The sequence below is a fragment of the Phlebotomus papatasi genome, chromosome 2 (assembly GCF_024763615.1).
Source record: "Phlebotomus papatasi isolate M1 chromosome 2, Ppap_2.1, whole genome shotgun sequence".
Classification (NCBI taxonomy): Eukaryota; Metazoa; Arthropoda; class Insecta; order Diptera; family Psychodidae; genus Phlebotomus; species Phlebotomus papatasi.
In genome coordinates this window covers 42616470-42640247 of record NC_077223.1, presented here as the reverse complement: position 1 = coordinate 42640247, position 23778 = coordinate 42616470, and the positions used below count along the sequence as shown (strand labels likewise).

Sequence of the window (23778 nt, the reverse complement as noted above, 5' to 3'; positions counted from 1 at the left end):
TTACTCAGCGGCAAAACTCGAGGATCCTGAAGAAGAAAGTGTGAGAAATATTAAAAAGTCAAGCAGATATCTTCACATTTTGATTTATTTCCATTCTCATCTTAAAGCTTCAGCACAGAAACATTTCTTATCAAGCTATTTTCGTTTAAATGGATTTCATAGAGGGAGAAAGAGGAAAAAATCCCTAAAAATTGAAACTTAAAAAAAAACTACTTGTAACAATTTATCCAAGTGAAGCAACAGTAAAAATGGTATTTTGCAATTAAGTTTCGTTTTCATGCTTTTTTTTATCTTCATATCTTAGCAAATAAATAACCAACTTATCATAAATAATATCTTTTCATTGAAATCATAATAAAAACCAAAAATCACTTTGACACTTTGAGTGGTTACAATTTTGAGTTTCCTATCATTCTCTGTTCCTTTTTTTCAATTTTTTTTCACAATACTTTATTACTTCTTTTTTTAAACATTTCATGTTTATTTTTTTTTAATAATTTTATTAAGTTCTATAAAAAAGGACGATGCATTCAATTGAAAAAATGGGGTGAGTAAAAATTATTTAAATAGTGACAATGATTTTTTTTTTATTTCAACTACAAAAGTTTCAGGCTTATTTAAAAAAAATCTCTTTAAAGATAGATTCGAAGGACATAAAACCAGTTATTTAAACATTAAAAGGAAATAAATAAAATTGTTAATCACAATTCAATTTCATTTCTAAAAATTAGAAGGAGGGATTGGAGTTTCAAATTTTCAAAAAAAATCCATTCACAAAATAAAACAAGGGGAACTTTGAGGAAGGATTTTCATCTCGAGTTGAAGAGAATTTACACAAAATGCAGGAAAAAATGTGCCAAAAATCTTGCAAAAAGATGGAAAAAAGATTGCATTTATGATTCAGCATCACTGGAATCACTCAATGTTAGCGTTGACCATTGGTTATCAATCGTTGTCTTTGCCATATTTCCTGTTCTTAGTTGACTCGATACACCACTGTGGAAGGATTGGGATCTCAGGACGGCCGATGAACTTCAAGAAATAGAAACACAGTTACCAAAAAATCACTCGGAAAAAAAAATAATTTTCCTTAAGAGCTCTTTATAGTTAAAAATGCCAAAAAAAATCAAATAAATCACTCAAAAAGAAAATGATTAGGAAAGCATATTAGAAGCTTCACACCTTTCACCCAATTTACTTTGTTGCTGTTGCTGCTGCGCCAATCTTCGGGCTTCTTCCTGCTTCCTTTTGCCTTCTTGGGCTGCCTTCATCGGATCATAGCTAGCTCGCCGCTTCCACATGGCCAATTCGGCTTCTTTTGCCTGCTTCTGGGTAGCTGCAGATGATGAATACCATTCAAATAAAAAAAACATCTTAAATTAAGAGAAATCTCTTATAAAACACTAGTTGGCAAATATTTTAGTACAGGTACAATGCATAATTATTTTATAAGAAAGAAATACAAAAAAAATCCCATTTGGATGAAGTCCTGAAAGCCTAAAAAAGTGATACAGAATTTTAAAGAGTATTTTGGATAAATTTCCATCGAGGAATTTATCCCCAGATAGAGCATTTATAGCCGAATTGTAATGACTCATATAGACTCAGGTTGATCCTCGAGAATATTTACTCTCTAAAATTTTACAGTAAAGGATTTATTCCAATCTGTCATACACTGAGGGCTTAGGATGATCGATTAGAGGTCCTTTGCATAAATTTTTATTAGGGGAGACTGGGGCAAAAAGTCACAAAACGGATATTTTATTTTTTTACAAGGTACTCGAGCGCTTCAAAAATTTCTAATTAGCGCAGTTTTATAGGAAATTTACTGCTCTACAACTTTGTGAAAGTAATTTTCCTCTATTTTGTAAGGAAATACGTTTATCGAGCCAATTTCTAAAAGGTAATTTTGTGATCATTCTCAAAAATGCTGGGGCAAATAGTACCAGACATTGGGTATTATCATATTTTGATTCGTTTCATTACGGGCTTCCTTAAATTTGAAAAAATAGAGGACATATTTTCATAGAAAATTTATTCATCTACACCTCTGTAAAACACCGTTTTCTCTGCGAGAAAAGTGAGAAAACGAGAAAAGCGTTTTCCGAGCTATTTTAGAGAAAAACACACAAAGACTGCAAATCGTTTGACCAATGCAAACAACTAGCGGCGAGACATGATAATGACGTTTTATTTTCGCCGGGACACATCAGAAATTGCTTCGATTTTTGTTACTTTTTGCTCTATACCTTTTGTTACTTTTTACCCCAAGTGGCCATTTTTATTAAAAGGATTTCTGGAGAAAAGAATCTTTGTAAAATTCTAAAATAGATAGCGGATTCGTATTCAAAGAATATCCAGATAATTTGGGAAATATTCACCAGTGCATCAATTTTGGAAAATAAGTAGGTAATAATTGATATCTTCTGCAAGGAAAATATTTCAAAAATAGGGCTAAAAATTTCGATATTTTTTATTTTCTAAATTCCTTGTTCGAATTCTAAGAAACTTACGACATTGAAGAAGGTCTATGGCGGCTATCTATAGAAAAAATTTGAGCCTCTATTTTTTTACCTTGGAAGATATTGAATTTTGTATTTTTCGATTTGTGACTTTTTGCCCCAGTCTCCCCTACCTATTTATTACAAGTTTACCAAAATTTCATGTCCTCCGATCGACTCCAAATTTTTCTAAAACGTGTTTTGACACTTACTGATCACGAATATATGGATGACTAAGTTATGCCCTAAACACACTTACGACTTAAGCCGAGAGACGGCTTAGTGGGAAATGAAAAAAATGTGGTTTAACGATTATTTCGGGTATAATTACACTAAGTCGTCTCTCGGCTGATCCTCAAGTCTGTCAAGGCCTTTACGTTCCAGGCACTCTTCTAAGCTCTCTGGAGCTTAATAGCTCCCGAACTAAGAAAAATGTCGACTTGCGGTTTTCGGCAAAGGTTATATATTCGGGTAAATCCGGTGAATCCCCACCTCAACCCCATCTTCCGCCATTTTGAATACCACCATTTTTAGCTAAGATTCTTTTCTCAGCTTTTGTGGTTACAGGTCTAATCAGGTCTAATTTGACATTCATACATCTCGAATATCACATGCGCTAAAATCTGGAGAGAGAACGGAAAGAGATATCGACAAGCGGTTTTCGGCAAAGGTTAAATGTCGATGATTGGCTAAAAGTAGGTTATGTCAGATCCACCTCCCTCCCTTCCGCCATTTTGGAAAACCCCCAAAATTTTGTTTTTTTCAATAACTCAGTCCCTATGGCATCGATCAATCTCAAATTTTAGTATGTTATTAAGTCCTCGACCCCCCTGACCCCAGGTAGAAGGGGTCATAAATTCAATTTTCAAATGGCCATCTTCGGTTCTAATTCGGAATTTGAAAAATTTTAGTGTTTTGGAAAGTTCTCGTGGAGTACTATAACTCTTATGACACCCCAATTTCATCCGATTTAATCGAAGGTTCGATTAACCGAAAAATCGTTTTTCGAAATTTCGATTTCAAATATTTCGAAAACCAGACCATGCCTTTTCTTTAAATTTTAGTAAGTTGTAGCTAAAATCGAGACATTTCTAACGGTGGGTCTCACTCCTTCGTCGATGTTCCCTGTCCCGAGCTATAATCGAAAATGTCTTTACCGGACCATATTTTTTTCAGTGTTTATGAAGTGATTTTGATGAAATTTTAGGATATTATTGTATCTGAAGAAAAGGATTCGAATTTCGACTTCATGAAATTTTTCTGATCTAAATGGTGTGCCGGAGCCATAAAACATAATTTTAAAACCGTTCCAAAACTACAAAGTTCATCAAAATCCGACACTTTTTGATATTGTAGGAGGGTAAAGTGGTACAAGTTGAACAATGCAATGGTACAATTTAGACAAGGTTTTTTTCTTGATAAATTTAGTACCTTATTTTTATTTGTATATTTTTAATGCTTTAGTTTTATAATTTGGTTCCTTGTGCTTAAAAACAAATTTTGTACTGTATTTATCAAGAAAAAAGCCATGTCCAACTTGTACCGGCGAATTGTCCAACTTGTAACACTAATTCCAACTTATATGACTTTACCCTAATGACAAATTTAGTAAACAAAAATGAAAAATAGTCAGCACAATTTTGCAAAACGGTTAATTTTTTTACTGCTCGAACTCCACGGAGAGAGCAGTAGGGGAGACTGGGGCAAAACGCATATTTAATTCTTTTACGGGCTCTGAGAAAACTTTATAATGAGCATATTCTTATAGGAAATTTATTCCTCTACAACTTTCTCGCAGAAAATTTTTCTCTATCTTAACGAGAAATGTGCTTAAATTTAGCTAATCAGTATTGATATTTTCTGTAAGCCAAATATTCCAAAAATAGGGCTCAAAATTTTATTATTTTTTATTTTACATAATCCTTCCTCGAATCCCTTGAAACTTTGTAAATTTAAAAAGGTTCATGAAGGCTATCTATAGTTAATAAAAATTTCTAGCCTCAGTCTCTTTTATTTTAGAAAATAGTGACTATTGAAATTTTCGTTTTGACAAATTTTGCCCCAGTCTCCCCTATATTCCCTCGATTTTGAGTTATTTATATATTTTGACTCCTTACCCCCCAAGGGTTCGTATTTTGGTAGAATTTTGGAAATCTGAAGTTACCCTGCTCTTTGTCCGTCTGTCCGTCTGCCTGTCCGTCCGGCTGTCATCAGCTCTAGAGGCCAAACGGTCAGAGATAGCGACTTAGGACCTTCGGGGAACCCCCTATAAAACGACCCAAGGATCGTTAACATGCCCCTCATTCCCCCCCCCCTTCCCATCCAAAACGATATTTTAAGATTGCTCGAAAACGCGTTGTGCGATTTTTTTACGTTTTTGGATATGTTGTACAGATTACCCAGGCGGACATTTCGTCCTTAGACGAAAATACCGTTAAATCATTCCTAATAACGGGTTTTCAAGGTCAAAGGTTTAAAGACACAAGAGAGCGCATTTTTCAACAGAATGGTACCTATTTGCGCTCGTTGGAAAGGTCTTGGAATTTCCTATGAAACTGAACCGATTGTAATCGTTTCTGAACCGGTAATGAACCGCTTCATAGCTGATAACTATTTTTTATCTGAAAATTATTTCTATTACTTTTAAAATTATTCTGTGGATCTTTTGAGTGATGAATCGGTTCAAATCGTTTGACAACCGGTAAATGATGAGAAAATACTTTTAAAGTATAGCATCTAAATCTCGAGTTCGAGCGCTTCACAAAGCTTGGAACGTTTTGTTTAAATAAAAATTTATATATTTTAAATATAATTTGTAAATTATTTTCTTTTTTGTTTGTGTTTTTTTCTAATATCTGCTAAGTATCAAAAAGGTAATTTTAATAAAAATTTAAATTTTCTCAAAATTTCGTCGTGTAAAAGAAATTTAATAAAAAAAAGATTACTTACCATTTGGCTCCTTCTTTCCTGATGACGGTCGCATTCCTGCTGATTTGATGCTCCTGTTGCTTGTTCTCGAAGCATCACCCCTGTTGAGATTCACCGAAGCACTACTTGGACTCTTTCGCACTTCCTTGTGCAAAAGATAGCTTTTGCTCTCGTCCTTCTTCAGGAAATTCTGCCCTGTGGCCGGTTTATACTTGGAAATGTCCATATACTTCGGTTGGACCTTTTGCAGTTGTTTCTGTTCAGGCTTTGGCGTTTGTTGCCTCCTGGCCAAATCTTGTTTCATTCGATTCAGACTGGAATCTCTGGGCATTGACATTCTCTCCCTGAAGGACGTTCGTACATTTGGCTCTCTTCTGCGCATTTCCGGGGTATTTGGACAAGCTATAACTCCCGGTTTAGCTGAAGATGTTGCTGTTGCATTGCCCTGGGTTGGTCTTCTATTTTGTTCCATTCGCATCAAGAATGCCTTATTGCAACGCGTATTTGAGATGGGTTCTCGAGAATTTGACGAACTCTCCTGTCCACTCAAATCGGACTCCGAAGACAATTGTCCAGGATCCAAATCCACATTGTCATTAATGTAGAACTCCATAACATCATCATCCCCGTAGCAAGCTACAACAGTGCGGAAATTTGTGCTACTTGCAGATTTTTGGATTGATTGAGATTTTGGGGGAATTTTCGAGGGCATTTTGGGTGTTCCCACGGATGGTGTTTTTGCCGAAAATGACGTCGAACGCCGTATTGGTGAACACTGTGACCTCTGAGTATCTCTGGGCGGAGCACTAACGGGATGTTTAATCAATTCAGGACGTCTCTTGGCAACCAGAGCTTCTACATCACCATCGACAAAACCGTGAGTTGTCCGCAGTGGTCGTGGCGGGAGATTGTCGTTACTCTCGAAAGAATGGTGCCTTGTGTGCCTCCTGTAGGATTCCTGCTGCAATTGTGGACCTTCAGTACCGTCCAGTGAAAAATTTCTCCGGTGGTGCCTTTGCATCCGGGCCAGTTGCATCAGGAGAAATTCCTCAGTTGGACTTGGTCGTCCGTCAGCAGGTGAGGACATTTTGGGACTTTGGGGACTCTGGGGAGAATTTTGCAGGGAATCCCTGTGGATTTTTTGAAGAGTGGTGATGGCTGCAGCTGTCTTTTGCAAATACATTTCCGTATCGTTTGCATCCTATCGAATTAATAGCAAATTAGGAGATATTCTGTTCGAAGACAATCTTGTCTAATTGATAAAAACTTCGATTTTTTTTGCATTTCTAGCGTTTGCGCCCACTGATTTATTTTTTATTTAATATTTTTGAAAATTAGATTAAAAATTTAGTGAAGAAACCAAATCTATATCTGTAACCGTTTAGCTTCTTGAACACATAACGAATGTTATTCCAGTAGGGGAATAGTGGGTCAGTTTCAGGCTTTATTTTCGAAAATAGAAATTCTGCCCATTCAAAGCTGGAGTTTAGTTCTCCAAGAGTGTCTTGGATAAAAGGTAAATGAAATTTCATATGCACAAAAAATCATTGATGTTCGAAAAATTCAAACTCGATTTCGAAATTTCAAACTGAATTTTCGTACAAGATTGGGAAAATTCGTGAAATATCTGACTAAATAAAAGAATTACTCAGTGATTATGAGAGGAATAATACCGACACAAAAATGTTACGAGCATTATTGCTGTGTGTTTCCTCATAGCAAAGTGAACGCATTTACACTCAAGATACTTTGAAATTCGAACTGGAAGTATTTCAGGCACAAGACGGACGAAACCGAAAGTAAAAATGTAAAAGTGACTTTTGATACCGATTTTCGAATTTTTAAAATTCCAGTGTGAATGAAGCAATTCATAAATTTGAAGTTTGATTCTCCAATAGTGTTTTAAATAAAAGGTAAATAGAACTCTTTTTGCAGACATAGTCGTTGATGTTCGAAAAATTTGAACTCAGTTTCGAATTTTAAATTAAAGTTTCGCACAATAAGGTGGGTAAAATTTGTGAAGTACCTAATAAAGAAGCTGGTAAAAGTAGGGCGTAGACATTTCGAAATTCCAACTGAGTTCCAAATTTCTTTTCATGAAAATATCGATTGAAAACTCAAGATAAGAAACATAAAAAAGAGATCTTTTTTTTGCAAGAGATTCCAAAAACTTTGAAAAATCATATTGTTTGATTTTGAACCAAAAAAAATTATAGAGGGCGTGGCCTAATTTTTACAATGTTTTATCAAATCTTTTTGATAAAAATTCGAAATACCAACAGGAAGTACTACGACCATTTTGCGAACGACACGAAAAGCCTCCTCTGAAAAGACTGCATTTTTTGGCTTTCGAAACAGATCTTTGAATCCTTTAAATTCGAGTTGGGAATTAAACAATTTTTGGAATAAAAATTATATAAGAACTTTGCTAAATACTTTCATAAAGCCAATACCCAAGATAAACTCACTGGGTTTGGTTAGATTGAATTCTTGCATTCACAGCTGGAACTTCCAAAATTCGAAGTGCTGTATCAAAAGTCAAAGAAGACATTTTTATTTCCCATTTTGTCCGCATGGTGGCTGAAATACTTCCTGTTCGAACTTTGAGGTGTCTCGAGTGTCAGACTTCACTTGGTTAAGAAGAAAAACAAAGCAATGATGTTCATTGCTTCAATATTTTGGTTACATTATAATTCCTCTCATAATCAGTGAGTAATGCTTTTGTAGTGAATTTATCCAAATCTTCGGCGAAAAGTGTTTGAAATTTCGAAATTGAGTTTGAATGTTTCGAACATCAACGATTCCTTATCAAGTCAACTTCCACTTACGTTTTTTTCCAAGCCACTCTTGGAAAGTTAAACTTCAGATATGATTGAGAAGGATCCATACGTTCAGTAATAACCTTCCCAATTTGAAAGCTCTTTCCGGTTAAGGTTTATACTATACCAATTCAAAGTTCGAAAATTTAACCCGAACACCGGGTCGAACAGAAGTGAATAAATTCATGAAAATGACGTTAATTTTAATAAAATTATAATTCAAACGTTTTGCTGCTATTTTGAAATTCCACAAAACTACATAAAAATTCACATTTTGGAGTACACTTTTATGCACTGTCGTTGATGATTAGATCAAGATTACCGAAAATTCGAAATGGAAGAACTACCAGCGCTAAAGCGGCGAATATGTGAACTTGCACATCAATCTTCCTGTTCGACTTTCGTAAAGGTTTGGGGCTTGCAATGGCTTTGTCCCTTCGAAAGATCGTTACTGAATACAGCCAATATGATTCTTATTTGTTTAGCAAATAAACCTTTAAAAAAACGGTCAATTGCGTCAAACTGCCTCACCTTCTCTTATTTATTGTATCACTGATTACACTAGCAAAATAATGTCAGAATATTTTTTTTGAGTAGGGAAGATCTTGAAATGGAAATTGAAAATGGAGATATTGCTCTAACTATGGATTCCATAAAGGGCGTGGGGGCGTGGCCTATTTCTATATTTCTCCCGAAAAATTAATTAAGTAATGGGAGTGGATAGCTAGGATAGTAACACTGAATTATCGAAAGAAATTAAAAAAAATCTTTCTAATTGACTGAATCTCCAGAAAGAAGATCTCAAAAATAAAACATTAAAAAAACGTTTTATTTTTTTTTAATTACAATTTGAAATTATTTTTAACCCTTTAGGACGAGAGGGTCAAAAATCGGATGTCCGAAAAAAAATCATTTTTTCTGACTTTTTAGAGCAAAACGAAACTTTAGAAGCCCGTAGGAAAACTTTGTTTTTGGGTCAACGGTAACCCAATCGTCTTTAAAGGGTTAATCAAAATCTCCATTGAAAATTCAAAATAGGAAACACAAAAAAGATTTTTTTTTTGCAAGATATTCTAAAAAATTGAAAAATCATATTATTTTTGATTTTTACACGACAAAAATTATAGAGGGTGTGGCCTAATTTTTATTATGTTTTATAAAATCTTTTTGATAAAATTACAGAGAAAACTTGCTCAAGAAATACCACAAAATCTTTCAAAATTTAAAGAAAAACTCAAAAGAAGAGTAAAATATGAGTTTTAAAATAATTAAAAGAATAATGACATTCATTAATCATTTCTTATTAAAGTTATCTTAAGCTTTTTTTTTGTAATCTAAATTATCCTTCAAGACAATTTATTTCATGAAAATAGAAATTTTCTCTGAAACTGAAAACTCCAAGTTTCGATCTATCACAGTTTGTTCCCTGCAAATCATTTGAAAATCGACAAAAATTGCAAAGTAGGCTAAATACCTTCATTGTGAGATCCGTTTTACTCCCTTGATGGCTTCTGGTGCTGCTGCTACGGCTCCTGGGACGTCTCTGAAGGGTTCCAATGGGACTTGGGATCTTTGTGGGGCTCAATGGTGGTCTACCATCTAACATTTCCTTCTTCCGTCGTTCCGGTACATCATTGTACCCTCCGTAGAAGCCCTCATTGAATCGCCTTTGCATGGAAGCTCTACCCCCTTGTCCCCTCACAAAACCCTCATAGTGACTCCTACTCATGGCATCCTGGTCAAATCCAGGAGCTGTATCCTCCGTGGGTGATTCAAAATTATAACTTCTGGACATTTGATGTTGCCTCGCATGCCTTGCCCACTCTTGAATCCAATCACTCTTCGTGGCGGCCGATTTGATGGCCGACACTTCACTTGATGTCGTCCTCCTGGGCGATTCATTGCCCAAATTCAACCGACTAACACCCTGAACGTACTCTGAACTATCAATCTGACTCTTTGTCAAACTATTCTTTCGTGTCAGCCGCGGTTTACTCTCCAGTGTCGGTTTTACACTGAGAATTCCACTTGTGGTGACACTTGTAAAAGTACCCACATCCGGAGAGGGCAACAATTTGTCCGGTGAGCGTGATTTGTGAAAAGTTCGATCACTAATATTCTTTACACGATTCTTCAGACGCTCCAAATAGGACACTTTGGGTTTTGCCGTGGAAGTCTCATGGGAACATGAGATCTCCAGGACATTTTTCCTCTTGGATTTTTCATCCATGAGTTTTTCGTCTCTTTGGGATAAATCGTAGTCAAATGCCTGGAAGCAAGACATACAAAAGAAAAAAAAACATTTCTCACTTTCCCATTCTCAACCAAACAAACAAACCCCGAGACTATTAACACACACTAAATTTATTGCTTTTGTTACACCTTTAATGACGTTCTCTTCTGTGTTGTAATTTATTTTGTTACAAATTAATGTTTCAACAAAAAAAAATAATAATAATACAACTATAAATTGGGAAAGAGCAATGAATTTGACCGTGAGATGATTTTTTTTTTTCAATTTAATTGGCAAAGCGAAAGTGAATTTGTGATAAACTTTCTTCCCCCAGGAAATGCATCAAAATTGAAATTGATCAAAAAAATAAAATTTCGCCTTATTTTTCTGCAAAATAAATTTTTCATTACTTATAATAAGAGAGAAATCCCAAAGAGGAGAAAAATGTCAGTTTAATTGTTGATGACAGTATAATCTCTCCAAAAAAAGGTCAATTGATACGTATTAAAAGATTTTCACTGGAAATGGAAATTAGGAGGGTGCGCTGCTTTGAGCAGTTACACAATACGTAAATTTGTTGCCTTGACCATCAATTTTGACCATCATTCTTTCGTTTACCATTTCAATTAACGTATCCAATCGGAATTAGAGTCAAATTAAGCAAATGTTTATCATACTGAATGAAAGAAAAGTGTTGTCTGAAGATATTTTTTCTTTCTATGGAATCGATATTACGTAATTTTGAGATAAGCAATAATTATCTCATAGATTTATGCGTAATCTCAGCTTTGGATTAATTTCTCTGACTAAAACGATAAAAATTGAGCTGAAAATCCTTACAATCTATCAACAGAAATTGTTTACAAAATGAGTAATTATCTACGAAAGATGCTAAATTGAAATTTTCAAAAAATACCATCCGACGAAGTTTTAAAATCCCTTATTAGGGACTATCAGAAGTCTGATAAATTATTTTATTCATTAAAGAAACTACATTAACCCTTTAAGGACGGCTGGAACACCGGTGTCCCATAAAGAAAATAAATTTTCCTGACTACCTAAAGTTATTTTTTTCTGATGTCTGTACATAATTGTAAAGTAGAAGGTTGAAGGAATCTAGGATATTTTTTGCAAGTCCCAGTTATTTGCTAAATAGTAAATTTTTAAGTTCAAAAATGGCAATTTTTTAAATTCTCATATAGAAAATTTTTTTAAATTATTTATTATACTTCCAATTTTTTTTTAAGCAAAACCGTTCTGGAAAAAGAAGCTACAATACTCAAACATTATATTTTTCATTAAAGTGAAAATTATCTGCCATTGGTATCGTCAGAAAAATTATTTAAATTTTTGATTTTTGTCCCTATCGTACATAGAGACAAAAAATACACCAAATCAGACTCTGTTGGCTCTGCAAAGTTTAGACGTAAAACGCTTCACAAGTTTTGTTTATCGGTTTCATTTTTATTGATAATTTTCGGTCAGTAAAAACTGTATCGTCGTTAAAGGGTTAAGGGAAAGCGCGCTACCTTCGGACGACTCAAGCTTCGAACAATTAATTTCTTTTAATGTGCTTTAAAAGAATTTTAATAGCTGATTCCAATGCTTCAAACTTTTAAAAAAGTGCCACTACTGGAGAAATGCATTAAAAACATAGGAAAAAAATTAGGTTGTCCGAAGCTTGAGTCATCCGAAGGTAGCGCGCTTTTCCCTACATATTCAGAGTAGATTTAAAATTATGTTTAATAATATTATAGTTATTTAAAAGAAATTGTGGTTTCTAAAAATACTTACAGGTTTTTTGAATGGTTTTACTTTGTGAAATTAAAGTGTTTTTTTTTTAATTTTTTTTTTGTGATATTTTTCTTTATATTCTAATTTATCACGTTATTTTTGAGTGGAAAATTAATATAATGGGCTTTATTCTCTGTTTTAATAAAAAAAATATTGTAAAATTTGAGGTTATGTAAGATCTAACCTCGATAAAGAATGTTATTTTATAACAAGATTTTTTCATAACCATGAAATTATTTCCACAAATTCAAAAATCTAAATCTAATTTTATCAAAATTTCATTTTGAAAATTTTAGAACCACACCGGAAACATTTTAAACTACCAGGATCCAGGATCTATTATGTTGCATAGGTTAGGATTGGATTGATTTAAATGTTTGTTTTATTCTATTTAAAGACTTTAAAGGGTTGTTTCACGACTAAATTATTGATTAAAAATCTTCTAAAATGGAATTAAGGAATTATGTTCACAGAATGTATAAAAATTTGAGAACTCTGATATGCCGAATCTAGCCTAAACAAACAAAATAACTTAAAGCTAACCTAATAAAATGGGCACTCAATGGGTCAAGTGGTAGAGCACTCGCTCTATGATGCCAGTGTCCCGGGTTCGAATCCCTTAGGTCACCAGGAATTTTTCTGGCTTTAAAGGTATTCGGATTGCATCCAGTGAGCTTCACTGCACTTGATTTCACGGGTTATGGGATTGACAACCTCATCCCGTGCAAGAAAAAATAATAATGCATGTCTAGAAATCCCCTTGCGGGAAGGCCTTGTTCCTTCATGGAATGTTGTGCCAGCATTATTATTATTATTAACCTAATAAAATAACCTGAAAACAATTGAATGTTTCTACATTATTTAGGTCTCCGATATTCGGTTAATTAGGACCGAAAAAAAAAAACAGATAAAAATCCATTCGAGAAGGGGGATTTTTTGACTTTCTCATGTGTTTCGCGAATACCGGAAAGCTCTATGTATTATCCTTAAATCAGGAATTTCTACACAGAAAAAAAGCATTTCGTGAAATTGTTCGTAAATGTTTGTGAATTCCTACTGGGACTTAGGGTAAGATCGGGTAATTTGGAATCATATTTATTTTGGAATTTTGAAGACTAAGACCTTTCCAACGAGCCCCAGCAAGATGCCATTCGGATTGCAATACGCTATATAGGGCCTTTTTAAACTTTGACCTTCAAAAAACGTTATTACGAATGGTTCAACGGTATTTTCGTATCAAGACGAAAATGTTCGCCTAATCTCTAAACTCTAAAATATATGTTAAAATGAAAAACGACTCGTATTCGAGCAGTCCCAAAAAAAAACACATGGTTTTGGCGAGGAAGGGAAGGGAATAGGGTAAGTTGGGATAATTTGCAGTCATGTCTATTTTGAAATTTTAAGATTTTCTTACAGATTCAAATGGTCAAAGAGCAGAGAAAACTACGAAGAAATACAAGACTTTACATTCGAGACTACTTCTCTGACGTTTTTTTTTCCTTTTGCCATTTAAAACTGTTAGGAAATCGCAGTTCCAAATTAGACATGATTCCAAATTACCACACTTACGAGTTAAACCGAACGACGTTTTAACGTAATTTTAATAAAAATAATGATCAGATTACATTTCCATCGATTTCTAATTAATCCATCTCTCGGTTTAGTTAGTAGGAAACTGATGAAAACTTAGTCAAATCATTATTTTGATTATAATTACGTTAAGCCGTCTCTCGGCTTAATTCGCAATACGGGCTTCATAATCTAATACTTATCCAGGGTTTAACTGCTCTAAATTCTTATCAAATTTTTTTGGAAAAAAATAACATAGAATTGGATTATTAAGGGCAAGTGACCTATTAGATTCTGAAAAAGCAATATAATTGGTTGATATTTAGGAATTTGAGACCTTGAGGAACCTCTAGTCTGAAGATCGTTTAAGTGTGTCAAGGAGAGCATTACGAAATGTTCTTAAATCGTGTAAGCCACAAAAAAGTTCGTAAAAGTTTGTACTTTTTCACAAAATTGATCGTAATGTGAGCACTTGACTAGCATTTTTTTTTACAAACATTTGTTCGTGCATTTCCGTTTGTCTTCCGAAAATTTACAAACAAATGGCAAAATTTTACGAACACTTTTGTGTACTTAAGAACATATACGAAGACATGTTTGTAAAAGAACAAAAAAAATGCTAGTTAAGTGAACAATTTACGAACAATGCGTGTGAAAAAATGCAAACATTACGAGCATTTCGTAAGTCCCTAGAAATTCAAAAACATTTACGAACAATTTTACGAAATTTTTTCTGCTTCTTTAAAAATTGTCACGAAGATTTTAAAATTATGTTAATAAGGGAAAGTTCCCATGCCCATACTTCGTACGATCCCAACTTTCGTAATGACTAAATTTTTCCTATATTTCTGAAAAAATATGACTCAAATATATTTTAAAAACTGGGCACTTGTGCGATTAATCACAAATTATCGAGAAACATAGGAAAAATTTAGTCATTTCGAAACTTGGGATCGTACGAAGTATGAGCATTTTCCTCATTTTTTTTATTTTTTTTTTAATGTACAAAACTCATTTTTTAAGTATTCTTGGTTATGTTTCAAAACCAAAATATTTATTTTCATAGATTATTCTGCGGGAAATTTGAAACACCGTTTAATGTAGAGGACTAGAATTTATCGTGAAACAACCAAAAACGCTCAATGTTTCTTGTAAAATTATTTATAGTAAAAATGCTTCGTCTAACTAGAAGAATAGGATTTTTTTTGGAGTACATACAGCAGAGGTGTGCAAGAACCGTTGGAAACCGAAAAAACGTCAAATAAAGCGCTTGTTCGTCAATGGTCAAAACGCTACCTGAGCAAACTCATTTTGACGTTTATTCGGTTTCAACGGTTCTTGCACACCACTGACATACAGTCATAAATTTAGGTTACAAAACCTATCGTAATTTTTTTTAATGTGGAAGGTTTCGTTGTAATGTGAAAATCTTTTTTCACATTAAAAATTTAAAATGTTCGAACAGTTTCTGATTATAAATGAGGAAGAAATAGTGAGCGTGACTATTTTATTTCGCGCACAGATTCTGACCTAAAATTTTAGGTTATGTGTGACCTAACCTCTAAAAAGTAGGCAATATTGTACACTCAATGGGTCAAATGGTTCCCTCGATGATGCAAATGTCTTAGATTCGAGTACTTTTTAGATCACCAGGAATTTTTCTGGCGTTAAAGGTGTTCGGATTGGATCCATTGAGCTTCACTGTACTTGATTTCACGGGGCATGAGACTGACAATTTTATTCCATATAAGAAAAAACAATAATGCGTGTCTAGAAGTCCCCCTGTGGAAAGGCCTTGTTCCTTTTATGAAATATTGTGTCCCCATCGACTTTGTCATTTTGTGGAAGCACTTTTTTGACCGAGTTTTGCCGTATTTTTACAAAAAAAATAAATTTCTTTTTAGGAAAAATGTCAAAATCGTTTCATTTTACGTTCTTTCTAAAATTTTCAAAAAACATAAAAATACAATTTTGTTTCTCAGAAAATTATTTGTCTAGGTTGTTCCTGGTATCATCCTAACCAAGTATATTTATGTTTCTTTTCTGGGAGCTCTAGTAAACTTTGAACTATTTTAAAAATGCATTAAAAATGTAGTCTTTTAAAATATTTAATTTCATTGGTAAACGCTGATTGGTCAGAGATTGAAAGCTCTCAAAGCTTTAGCCAATCAAAAAACCCAATCCCCCATCTGGATAGAGGAGGCCAGGGCAGATTAGGCAGCAAATGACATTTTTCTTTGACTTTGTTTGATTCAGGTTGATAAAAATTATAATGAATAAGAAGGGAATTTATTACATTGAAAAACAGTTTGCTCAATATTCTCACTGTCTAATTCTGCCCCTTAATAAACTGACCCGGTGTTCCCTAATGATTAAATCAAATTTTGGGGAGAAAATTATCAAACATTATAAAAATCTCTGCCAATTTATCGAAGCTTTTAATAATTGGAAAAGTGATTTTAATTTATTGCATGATTTATCGTCTTATCTCAGGCTTATCATTAGAAGCCTAATAACAACCAGAAGAGAGACACGTTCAATAACCCTTTTTTAATAAGCACTTTTTCGAGTGTTTTCTCCTCTTTCTTTTCGGATTTAAAAATAGAAAAAAATGAAGGCAATTAACTCAGAACGCCCCATAATAAATGGACAAAAAAATGAATGGGATTTAGCCCTGAAAATTCCCCAATAACCTTCAAGGTTCTGAAATTTTTGGCACTCACCTCCAAGTTGGTCTCAAAGCAGGTCGGCCTCTCGGGTTTTACCTGTGGACTGTGCTGTGGGCTTTCGTTGATTTTTAGCTCGTCATTCGCTTCCAGGAGATCAATATTCATGCGCTCCTTCTGTTCCTCCGTGTAATTGTCGGCGTCCAATGTGTAGGTGCCAGCTTCAGACACTTGATCATCATCGGGAAGCTTAATGTCTTCCAGGGGTGGTGCTGGGCAGGTGAATTCCTCAATTTCCTGGGATTTCTTGACCTCCAGGGCCTTAGCCAGTGTCAAAGAGCGCGGGATGAATTTTGTCCGGACATCCGGAGACGGTGTTGCTTTGACTTCTGGCACCACAGTGCTAGATCTTGGACTCCAGGAGTGTCTCTTTGAGGCATCCTGGGGTGCTTGCAAGCGACTCTTGTCCCTCAATTTGACGGGATTTTTCTCTTGAGTGGAAGTTTGAGTCGGTTGCATCTGTTTTCTGGGCAGTTTTGCGCTCATTGGGATTTTTGTGCGAGGTGTCTGGGGATCTTCGAATTTCGTAAGGGACACTCCTCGCCTGTGGCGATTCTGAAAGCGTTCGTACATGCTTCGATATCGCTGCTCATCGACAACCCGTTCCCCAAAGTCAATTGTGAAGGCCATTGCATGCTTTGGCGATGTCTGCGCGGGCTGCCCGGGACACACGTCAAACAGGGAGATGCTTTTGGGGATATTCTCAAATTGCACACAACTCCCGGCCCCTTGGGGTTCCTGAGGTGCTGCTGCCAGAATTGCCGAAGCCGAAGTGGTCATCCTACTTGGGCCATTTGTCGGCGGTGTGTCCTTTTTTGTGCTATTCTCCGGACTCACATCACACTTTTCCATGGAATCTGAGCTCTCTGGCTCCTCTGGGGCACTACCACCTGCCACTTCGGCATTTCTATTGCACTTCTCACGTTTTGACAGCCCCTCTGGACTCTTTACCAGTCCACTTATACCCTCCCCAGTCGCTTCTAACTCCATTGCCACGTCCGGACACCCCTTCCGGACACTTTTCTATCACTTTGCGAACTTAGGTGGTGCCCCAGGGCGTGACTGATGGGCACCCGGGGCAGTTAGACAAACCGCAGTGCTGCAATTGAGACTTTTTGGTGAGGAATATGACATCATCATTGGGAAAAATACACCCAGTAACTTTCTCTCAGCACTTTTCCCAGTCACTTTTCTTACCTGTTGAGCAGATTATTCCGGAATTTTTCACACTATACCATGCACCATCATCCACAGCACCTTTTATCATTTTACACGGATACTTTCTGCGGCTTTTTACTGCGATTTTGGTCAAAAATTCTTCAGCACTTTTTCACACAACACACACTCCCGAGAAAAGGCCTACAAAAAAAAACGGGAGATGACATTAATTAGGGTTGCCATGTGTGCAATTACGAATGAAGTTAGCTGCAATATTAAATAATTAAATAAAAAATCATGAGGATAATTTGAGAAAAGTACAGTGTACTGAAAAATGTGAAAAGAAAATCAAAAAATATGAAAATTAATTGTTTCGTGCGGGTTTCTAGATTTGTCATTTTTCCCAGGACCAATTTAGGTTACAAAGATTTCGAAAACTAACTGTTTCATAAACTATTTCGATACGTTTTCAAAACATTTCGGCTGCGCAGTTTATAAAACATGTGTACTGTGTACTAAAACTATGTTTCGAAACGGTTTCAAAACTTTACTACCCAGCGAGCACAGTTAGCAGAATAAAATAGGATTTTCAGCATTTTTTTGCTGAATCGGTCTGCTGGCCAATCAGCAGCTCTCGAACAAAAAGTGCTAAGCAAATACATGAAAATGGCACTGTTTAGCGCTCGCAGTGGATGATGGCAGAACTAAATACTGCCGCTAGATGGCGCCAGGAAGCATTTAGCAGCAAATTTTCTCTTTCATTTTTTTTCTTTTTCTCTCATAATGTCAAAATGGACTTGGAATTTCCTGTTAAATTATTTATCAACTTGGGGGATAATATAATCACGATTTTTATTACTTATATTATTATAGGAATTATGCTGCGGTATGCTGTCTATAGAGAATGGTCTAATAGGTGTATTAAACATACTCCCGACCAAAAATGTTGCATTTTTTAGTGAATTGCGTCATTATTTTCCCGAGAAAAAAAATATTTTTTTCTGAGCAAATATTCAGTCGGGGGTTATAAAATTATTCATTATTTATAAAAAATATGTTTTTTCTTTTGCAAAAAGCATATTTTCCTCAATTTTCGCAATTAAATATTGGCATCTTTCTGGAACAGCCATTGATGTATTATGCTCACAGTCGGTCACAACTATTGTAATTGATCTTGAAACAGGATTTTTTTTACTTTTTTTACTTTTTTATGGTAAATAAAGTTGCAGATGCATTTAAAAAAATCCATTTAAAAGTTGTGACTCCCCCACTTAACACTTTCGCCTCTTTTGGGACTCTGAGTACACAAAGCAGCATATGAATACTTTGTGGAAAACAATGTTTTTTTTTTTAATTATTCAGAACTGATAAAAATCCTATTCTTGTGACTGATTACAAACTATAAGGATGTCTAAATGTAAAATATTTTTTTGTAGGACCTCAATTAATTTCTGAGCAAAGATATTTTTGATTTAAAAAAAAGTGAAATTGGCTTACAGTATATGCTGCGGTCCGGAAAGAGTTAATGAGTTCAATAATGCCTTTTAAAAATACTACAAAAAAATTTCTATGGATACTACAAAATAAAATATAATTGTTTTATCACAATTTAAGTTGAAAAATTTACATAAAAGCGTTTTTGTTTGTTGCGGCAAATGCGGAAAATATATATTTTTTATGTTATAAAATGTTTTATATTTTACAAGTGAAATAAATGTATGATCCGTGCACGATGCATATGCATAATGTATATGCTGCACTTTTCTATTTATAAATTTTCGATTATAAATTTTCTAAAGCGCATTTTTACGCAAAAAACTACTTTTATTATCGTGGTAAAATAACAAACCAACAATTATCGTTTTTTTAATACTGTACGTATTCTTTTTTAAATGAAAAATTTATTCAATTTGATGATTCATTTTTTAAATTAAAATGATATGCATTTATATTTTTTAGAAGAGAGTTTTTAAATACCTTTAAAGTCAGGAAAATATGCTAATTTGTTGGAAATCATTTCAAATAATTTTGAGTAGACTTTGTATACCATTAAATAAAAATTATAGAGGCTCTAAATTCTATATGTTCTTGATCTTCTTGGTATTTCCATGAGGTTCCGAAGTTTTTTCAATATTTCTCGAATTTAGAATTCATTAAATATCAAAATATCTTGAGAATTCCCAAGAATTTCTTGGGTTATTAATTTTCTAAAATCACAGCGGACAAGAATTCTTGGCAATGCAATTTTAATTTAGGTGTAGTATATTTTTTTATAAATGAATTCACAATATTTTTTGATAAAATTAGACAAAAAAAATTAAATTTATTGGTCGGAAAAGGTTTAAGAATACATATTATTCAAAATATATTATAAATATGATTTTTTAAAATTTTTGTGAATTTTACATTTTTTGCTTTATTTTTTAATGTCAAATGTGGTTATTGTAAGAATCATAAAATTGTAATAATGGAAAAGGTTAACCTTAGCTTCTACTCAACTCAGCAAAGACAAAAACCAAGTGCATTAAAGTCTCTCACTCGATTGGGGAAAAAGAATAACTTTGACTAATTGCCACTGCGATCGCTAGTGTAACTTCGAGGTCAGCAGAGCTCAGCTGAAAAAATATATGTTTTCAGCTGATTTGAAAAAGCTTAGCATTTGGTGCTCGCTGGGTACAAACTAAATTTTTAAATATAGTTTGTATTCCATTTCGAAACAAATATCGAAATTGTCTCGAAATGTGTACACTCAGCTCTTCGTTATCCGGCACTTCGTTATCCGGGGAAGAATATATCATTTCGCCTGGAGGCCTGATTGAATGCGTGCAGAATTTATCTGGCTATTTTTTCGTTATAAAATTTTTAATAAAAATTAAATATTACAGTAAATATATTGCAAAAACAAAAAACTGCACTCGGAAGGACCAAGTGGCAGTAGCTGCCATATGCATTTTATATGGCAGTTTGACGTTCTGCAGATGTAATTTTCTTGATTGTTAGTGTATAAAAGCCTTAAAAGAACAAATTGAAAGTGTTTTTGCAAATTATTGGGAAGAATTATGGGAAATATTGAATTGGGAAATATGTATGAAATATGAATAATTATGGGAATTATTCAATTTTTCTCTTATTTACCAAAGCTCAAAATCCATTTTGTTAAGCGAAGTTAATAGAAAATAGTTAATAGTATCAACTATTGTTCATAAAGTAGAATTTTTCCTTTGAAAAATAAGAGAAAAATTAAAAATTCAAAGGCTGCCGCATCCAAAGGCACACCACTTTCCCTGACTCCATGATTCTGATAAAGATGAAAACATCGAATGGTTAAAAATCTTTAGATACAGTATCCAAGGAGATGAAATTTCTGATTCAGACACCAGAAAAGAACTGACTAAAGCTTCGAATATTAAAATATAAGTAAAAATATCAAAATATTATGTAAAATTCGATAAATGGCAGCGGCTGCCACTTGGTCCTTCCGTGACACTTTTAGTTAGGGTTCTACGAAGTGTTAATAGAGTTGTTACAGGTGTTCGTCAACTGTTAACACCTGGTCAGCCGGGTCTGGAGGGTAAATTTTTGTCGCTCAGTTTAGCGATAGTCGCTCAGCTTACATCTGGCAACTCAAAATCTCTCTTTCTCCCTTCCGGTGTTCGTGTGAGGTGAGTTTGCAACGTGTGTCTCGAGTTTTTCTCAATTTTCCGTGTTTTCCCATTTGAAATTCTTTCCAAAAACACTTTTATTTTATTCCTCTAAGTGAGTTTTATCAAGATCAAGTGAAATTTTGACCAATTCTGAAAGATTTCGCCTTAAAATTTGACTTAAATGTGGAGTCACATTGTTGATATATTTTGCCCCAAGTTTTCTTATAAAAATGGATAAAATAATTAGAATTTCTTACTGAATTTGATTTCTTTTACCATTCTGCAGGTTTGCCTACGGACTGCACGTGAAAAAACCCAAAAATGTCTGATACTGAAGTGTAAGTGCAACATAACCTCAAATCTTTGAGATGCCGCCCTGAGTGCCCCTTTAAAAGTGGTCATGTCAAGGACGGAATCAATGATAACATGCTGATATTGTTGTCATTCTTTCCAGAGATGTGACTCCATCCTCGGACCCCGTCATTGGGGGCCCTATGGACATCAATACAGCTCTCCAGGAGGTGCTGAAGAAATCCCTGATTGCCGATGGACTTGTTCATGGTATCCACCAGGCCTGCAAATCTCTGGACAAGTAAGTTCTTTTGGGTTTATTTTCACGTGGGGATTCACATGGGAGATTCTCTTTTCTGATCAGGCGTCAGGCAGTTCTGTGCATCCTGGCTGAGAGTTGCGATGAGCCGCAGTACAAGAAACTGGTCACGGCTCTTTGCCACGAACATCAGATCCCCCTGATCCGTGTGGATTCCAATAAGAAGCTCGGTGAGTGGTCAGGATTGTGTAAGATTGACAAGGAGGGCAAACCCCGAAAGGTTTGCGGCTGCTCTGTGGTGGTCATTAAGGATTTCGGAGAGGAAACTCCAGCTCTGGATGTCATCAAGGAGCATCTCAGGGCGCAAAGCTAAAGAATTTTATTTAATAAAAATTCTTCAATACAAAAATTATTTTTTGCAATTTATTTTGTGGGTTTTCCAATTCTTCACTTGACACTCCTTGGAACAGTAATTGACGCTGAGGCATCTTGAGCATTTCTTAGTGGCTGGAATCCCACATTGTTTGCAGGTGGAGGCTTTAGCTGGCGATTCCTGCCCAAGATCTTCCATGGCATCCAAATTGAAAGCTTTGCTGAGTTTTCCGGCAATTTCCTTGAAATCCGTTGAAGCAATTGCTTCAACTTGCTCCCTGACAATCTTCTCGAGCCCCTCTTCTGAAATCTCTGCCAGAAGTTTATCCTTGATCTGTGGAAGTTCTTCAAGCAGGAGTTTCTTCTCCTTTTGATTGCCTACATCTTTGGACACTGCAAGGGTCACGAGGAAATGCTTCAAATCTGCAAGAGGAGGCAATTGATCCAGAAGTGTTTCATTGAGCAATCCCTGGCATTTGGATATTTCTCTCTGGCGGAAATTGTTGACCTCGTAGCTGTTAAAGAGACGGGGATTCAGCAAAATCTCCCTTAGACAAAACCATGCATGAGCTTCTGGCTTCGTCACCCGGGAAATCTCATCTCCAGCCACTGGAATCCATTCGTCATTGATAAATTTCTCCAGGGATTGTTTTCCAGAGCGCATCCAAGGTCTCAGATGTAGAATCTCACTCAGAAGACAGGGAGTATCGTGAATCTCAACCAATCTACCAACTGCACTGAGAGAAATCCTGTCCAGATTGTCTACGAGAAAACTGAGAATGGACAGACATCTCAGTCCAATTCGAAATTGAAGATTTTTCTCATGCTTCTCAATTTCTCTATCCTCCTCCTCGTCTGTTGATTCCTCCTGTCCCTCCTGTCCTATAGCTATTAGCCGGATGATCCCTTGAACCGAGTAATCTATCAGATCCAGAGATGTCTCTTCCAAAGCTTCACAGGCGTCAGGGTGAAACAGTAAAGTTTCCAAGAGCCCAATAAGGGTGGCCTCGTGGAAGAAGATTGTGTAAAGGACAATAGTTGATGGGGCTTGAAGGCCCTCTTTCAGCAATTCAGGAAGAATTTTATTCCTCCAAATGAGAATTGCGTAGGCATTGTGAACAAAAACCTTTATTTTCCCCTCTAGAATCAAGCTGTCTTTTAGGATTTCTTCACGGGATTCTTTGGCTTCCAAAATGGTTTGCTGATGCACTTTCATGAGAATCTCATGATTATCCAACCAGGAACTCCTTCCAATGCTAGATATTCTGAATGTCCGGATGCTTTTTACGTGGAAATCGATTTCTTCGGGATATATTACGTTTTTCACAGCTTCGTCCATTTTACAGGTATACCTGAAGGGTTTAATTTCAATCCGTTTAATCGATCTAAACAAGTCTGAGTCTGGGTTGCCAAGGATTCAGTTCCTGGGATCCTTCCTTGATGGGCCAATTTGGCGCGTTTTCCATCCGTTAAGAATTTGATTA

General features: G+C 35.1%; 3 protein-coding genes across 4 annotated transcripts in view; 1 reads left to right on the top strand and 2 right to left on the bottom strand.

Annotated features, from left to right (window-relative positions):
- LOC129801176 (40S ribosomal protein S12) overlaps positions 1–22334 on the top strand; it is a 422333-nt gene extending 399999 nt beyond the window's left edge. Inside the window, exons 2-4 of the mRNA XM_055845960.1 lie at positions 21657–21710; positions 21827–21964; positions 22028–22334. Coding sequence (XP_055701935.1) covers positions 21694–21710; positions 21827–21964; positions 22028–22295 — 423 coding nt within the window. The 5' untranslated portion in view covers positions 21657–21693 and the 3' untranslated portion in view covers positions 22296–22334. The remainder of the gene's footprint in view (positions 1–21656; positions 21711–21826; positions 21965–22027) is intronic.
- LOC129801159 (uncharacterized) lies at positions 68–17940 on the bottom strand. Of its 2 annotated transcripts, none has more exons than XM_055845937.1 (6): positions 17768–17940; positions 16568–17681; positions 9723–10517; positions 5451–6630; positions 1183–1336; positions 68–1032 (listed from the first exon to the last, which is right to left on the bottom strand). In XM_055845937.1, exons 2-6 carry the CDS (start codon positions 17558–17560, stop codon positions 894–896), a joined length of 3261 nt encoding a protein of 1086 aa, XP_055701912.1. In that variant the 5' UTR covers positions 17561–17681; positions 17768–17940; the 3' UTR covers positions 68–893. The 2 variants fall into 2 exon arrangements, with proteins under 2 accessions (XP_055701912.1, XP_055701911.1); XM_055845936.1 differs by having other exon boundaries at positions 16568–17669.
- LOC129801169 (zinc finger MYND domain-containing protein 10 homolog) lies at positions 22193–23642 on the bottom strand. The gene has a single exon (XM_055845950.1). It carries the CDS (start codon positions 23631–23633, stop codon positions 22332–22334), a length of 1302 nt encoding a protein of 433 aa, XP_055701925.1. The 5' UTR covers positions 23634–23642; the 3' UTR covers positions 22193–22331.
- Positions 23643–23778: the final 136 nt, after the last annotated feature.

Bases quoted from the DNA above. Each gene is read 5' to 3' on its own strand.
- LOC129801159 (XM_055845937.1), bottom strand. From the start codon at position 17,560: ATGGAGTTAGAAGCGACTGGGGAGGGTATAAGTGGACTGGTAAAGAGT. The intron at 10,518-16,567 runs GTGAGTGCCAAA...TCTTGCTTCCAG, and splicing joins GCTTTGAGACCAACTTGGAG to GCATTTGACTACGATTTATC. The intron at 1,033-1,182 runs GTGTGAAGCTTC...TATTTCTTGAAG, and splicing joins CAAAGTAAATTGGGTGAAAG to TTCATCGGCCGTCCTGAGAT.
- LOC129801169 (XM_055845950.1), bottom strand. From the start codon at position 23,633: ATGGACGAAGCTGTGAAAAACGTAATATATCCCGAAGAAATCGATTTC.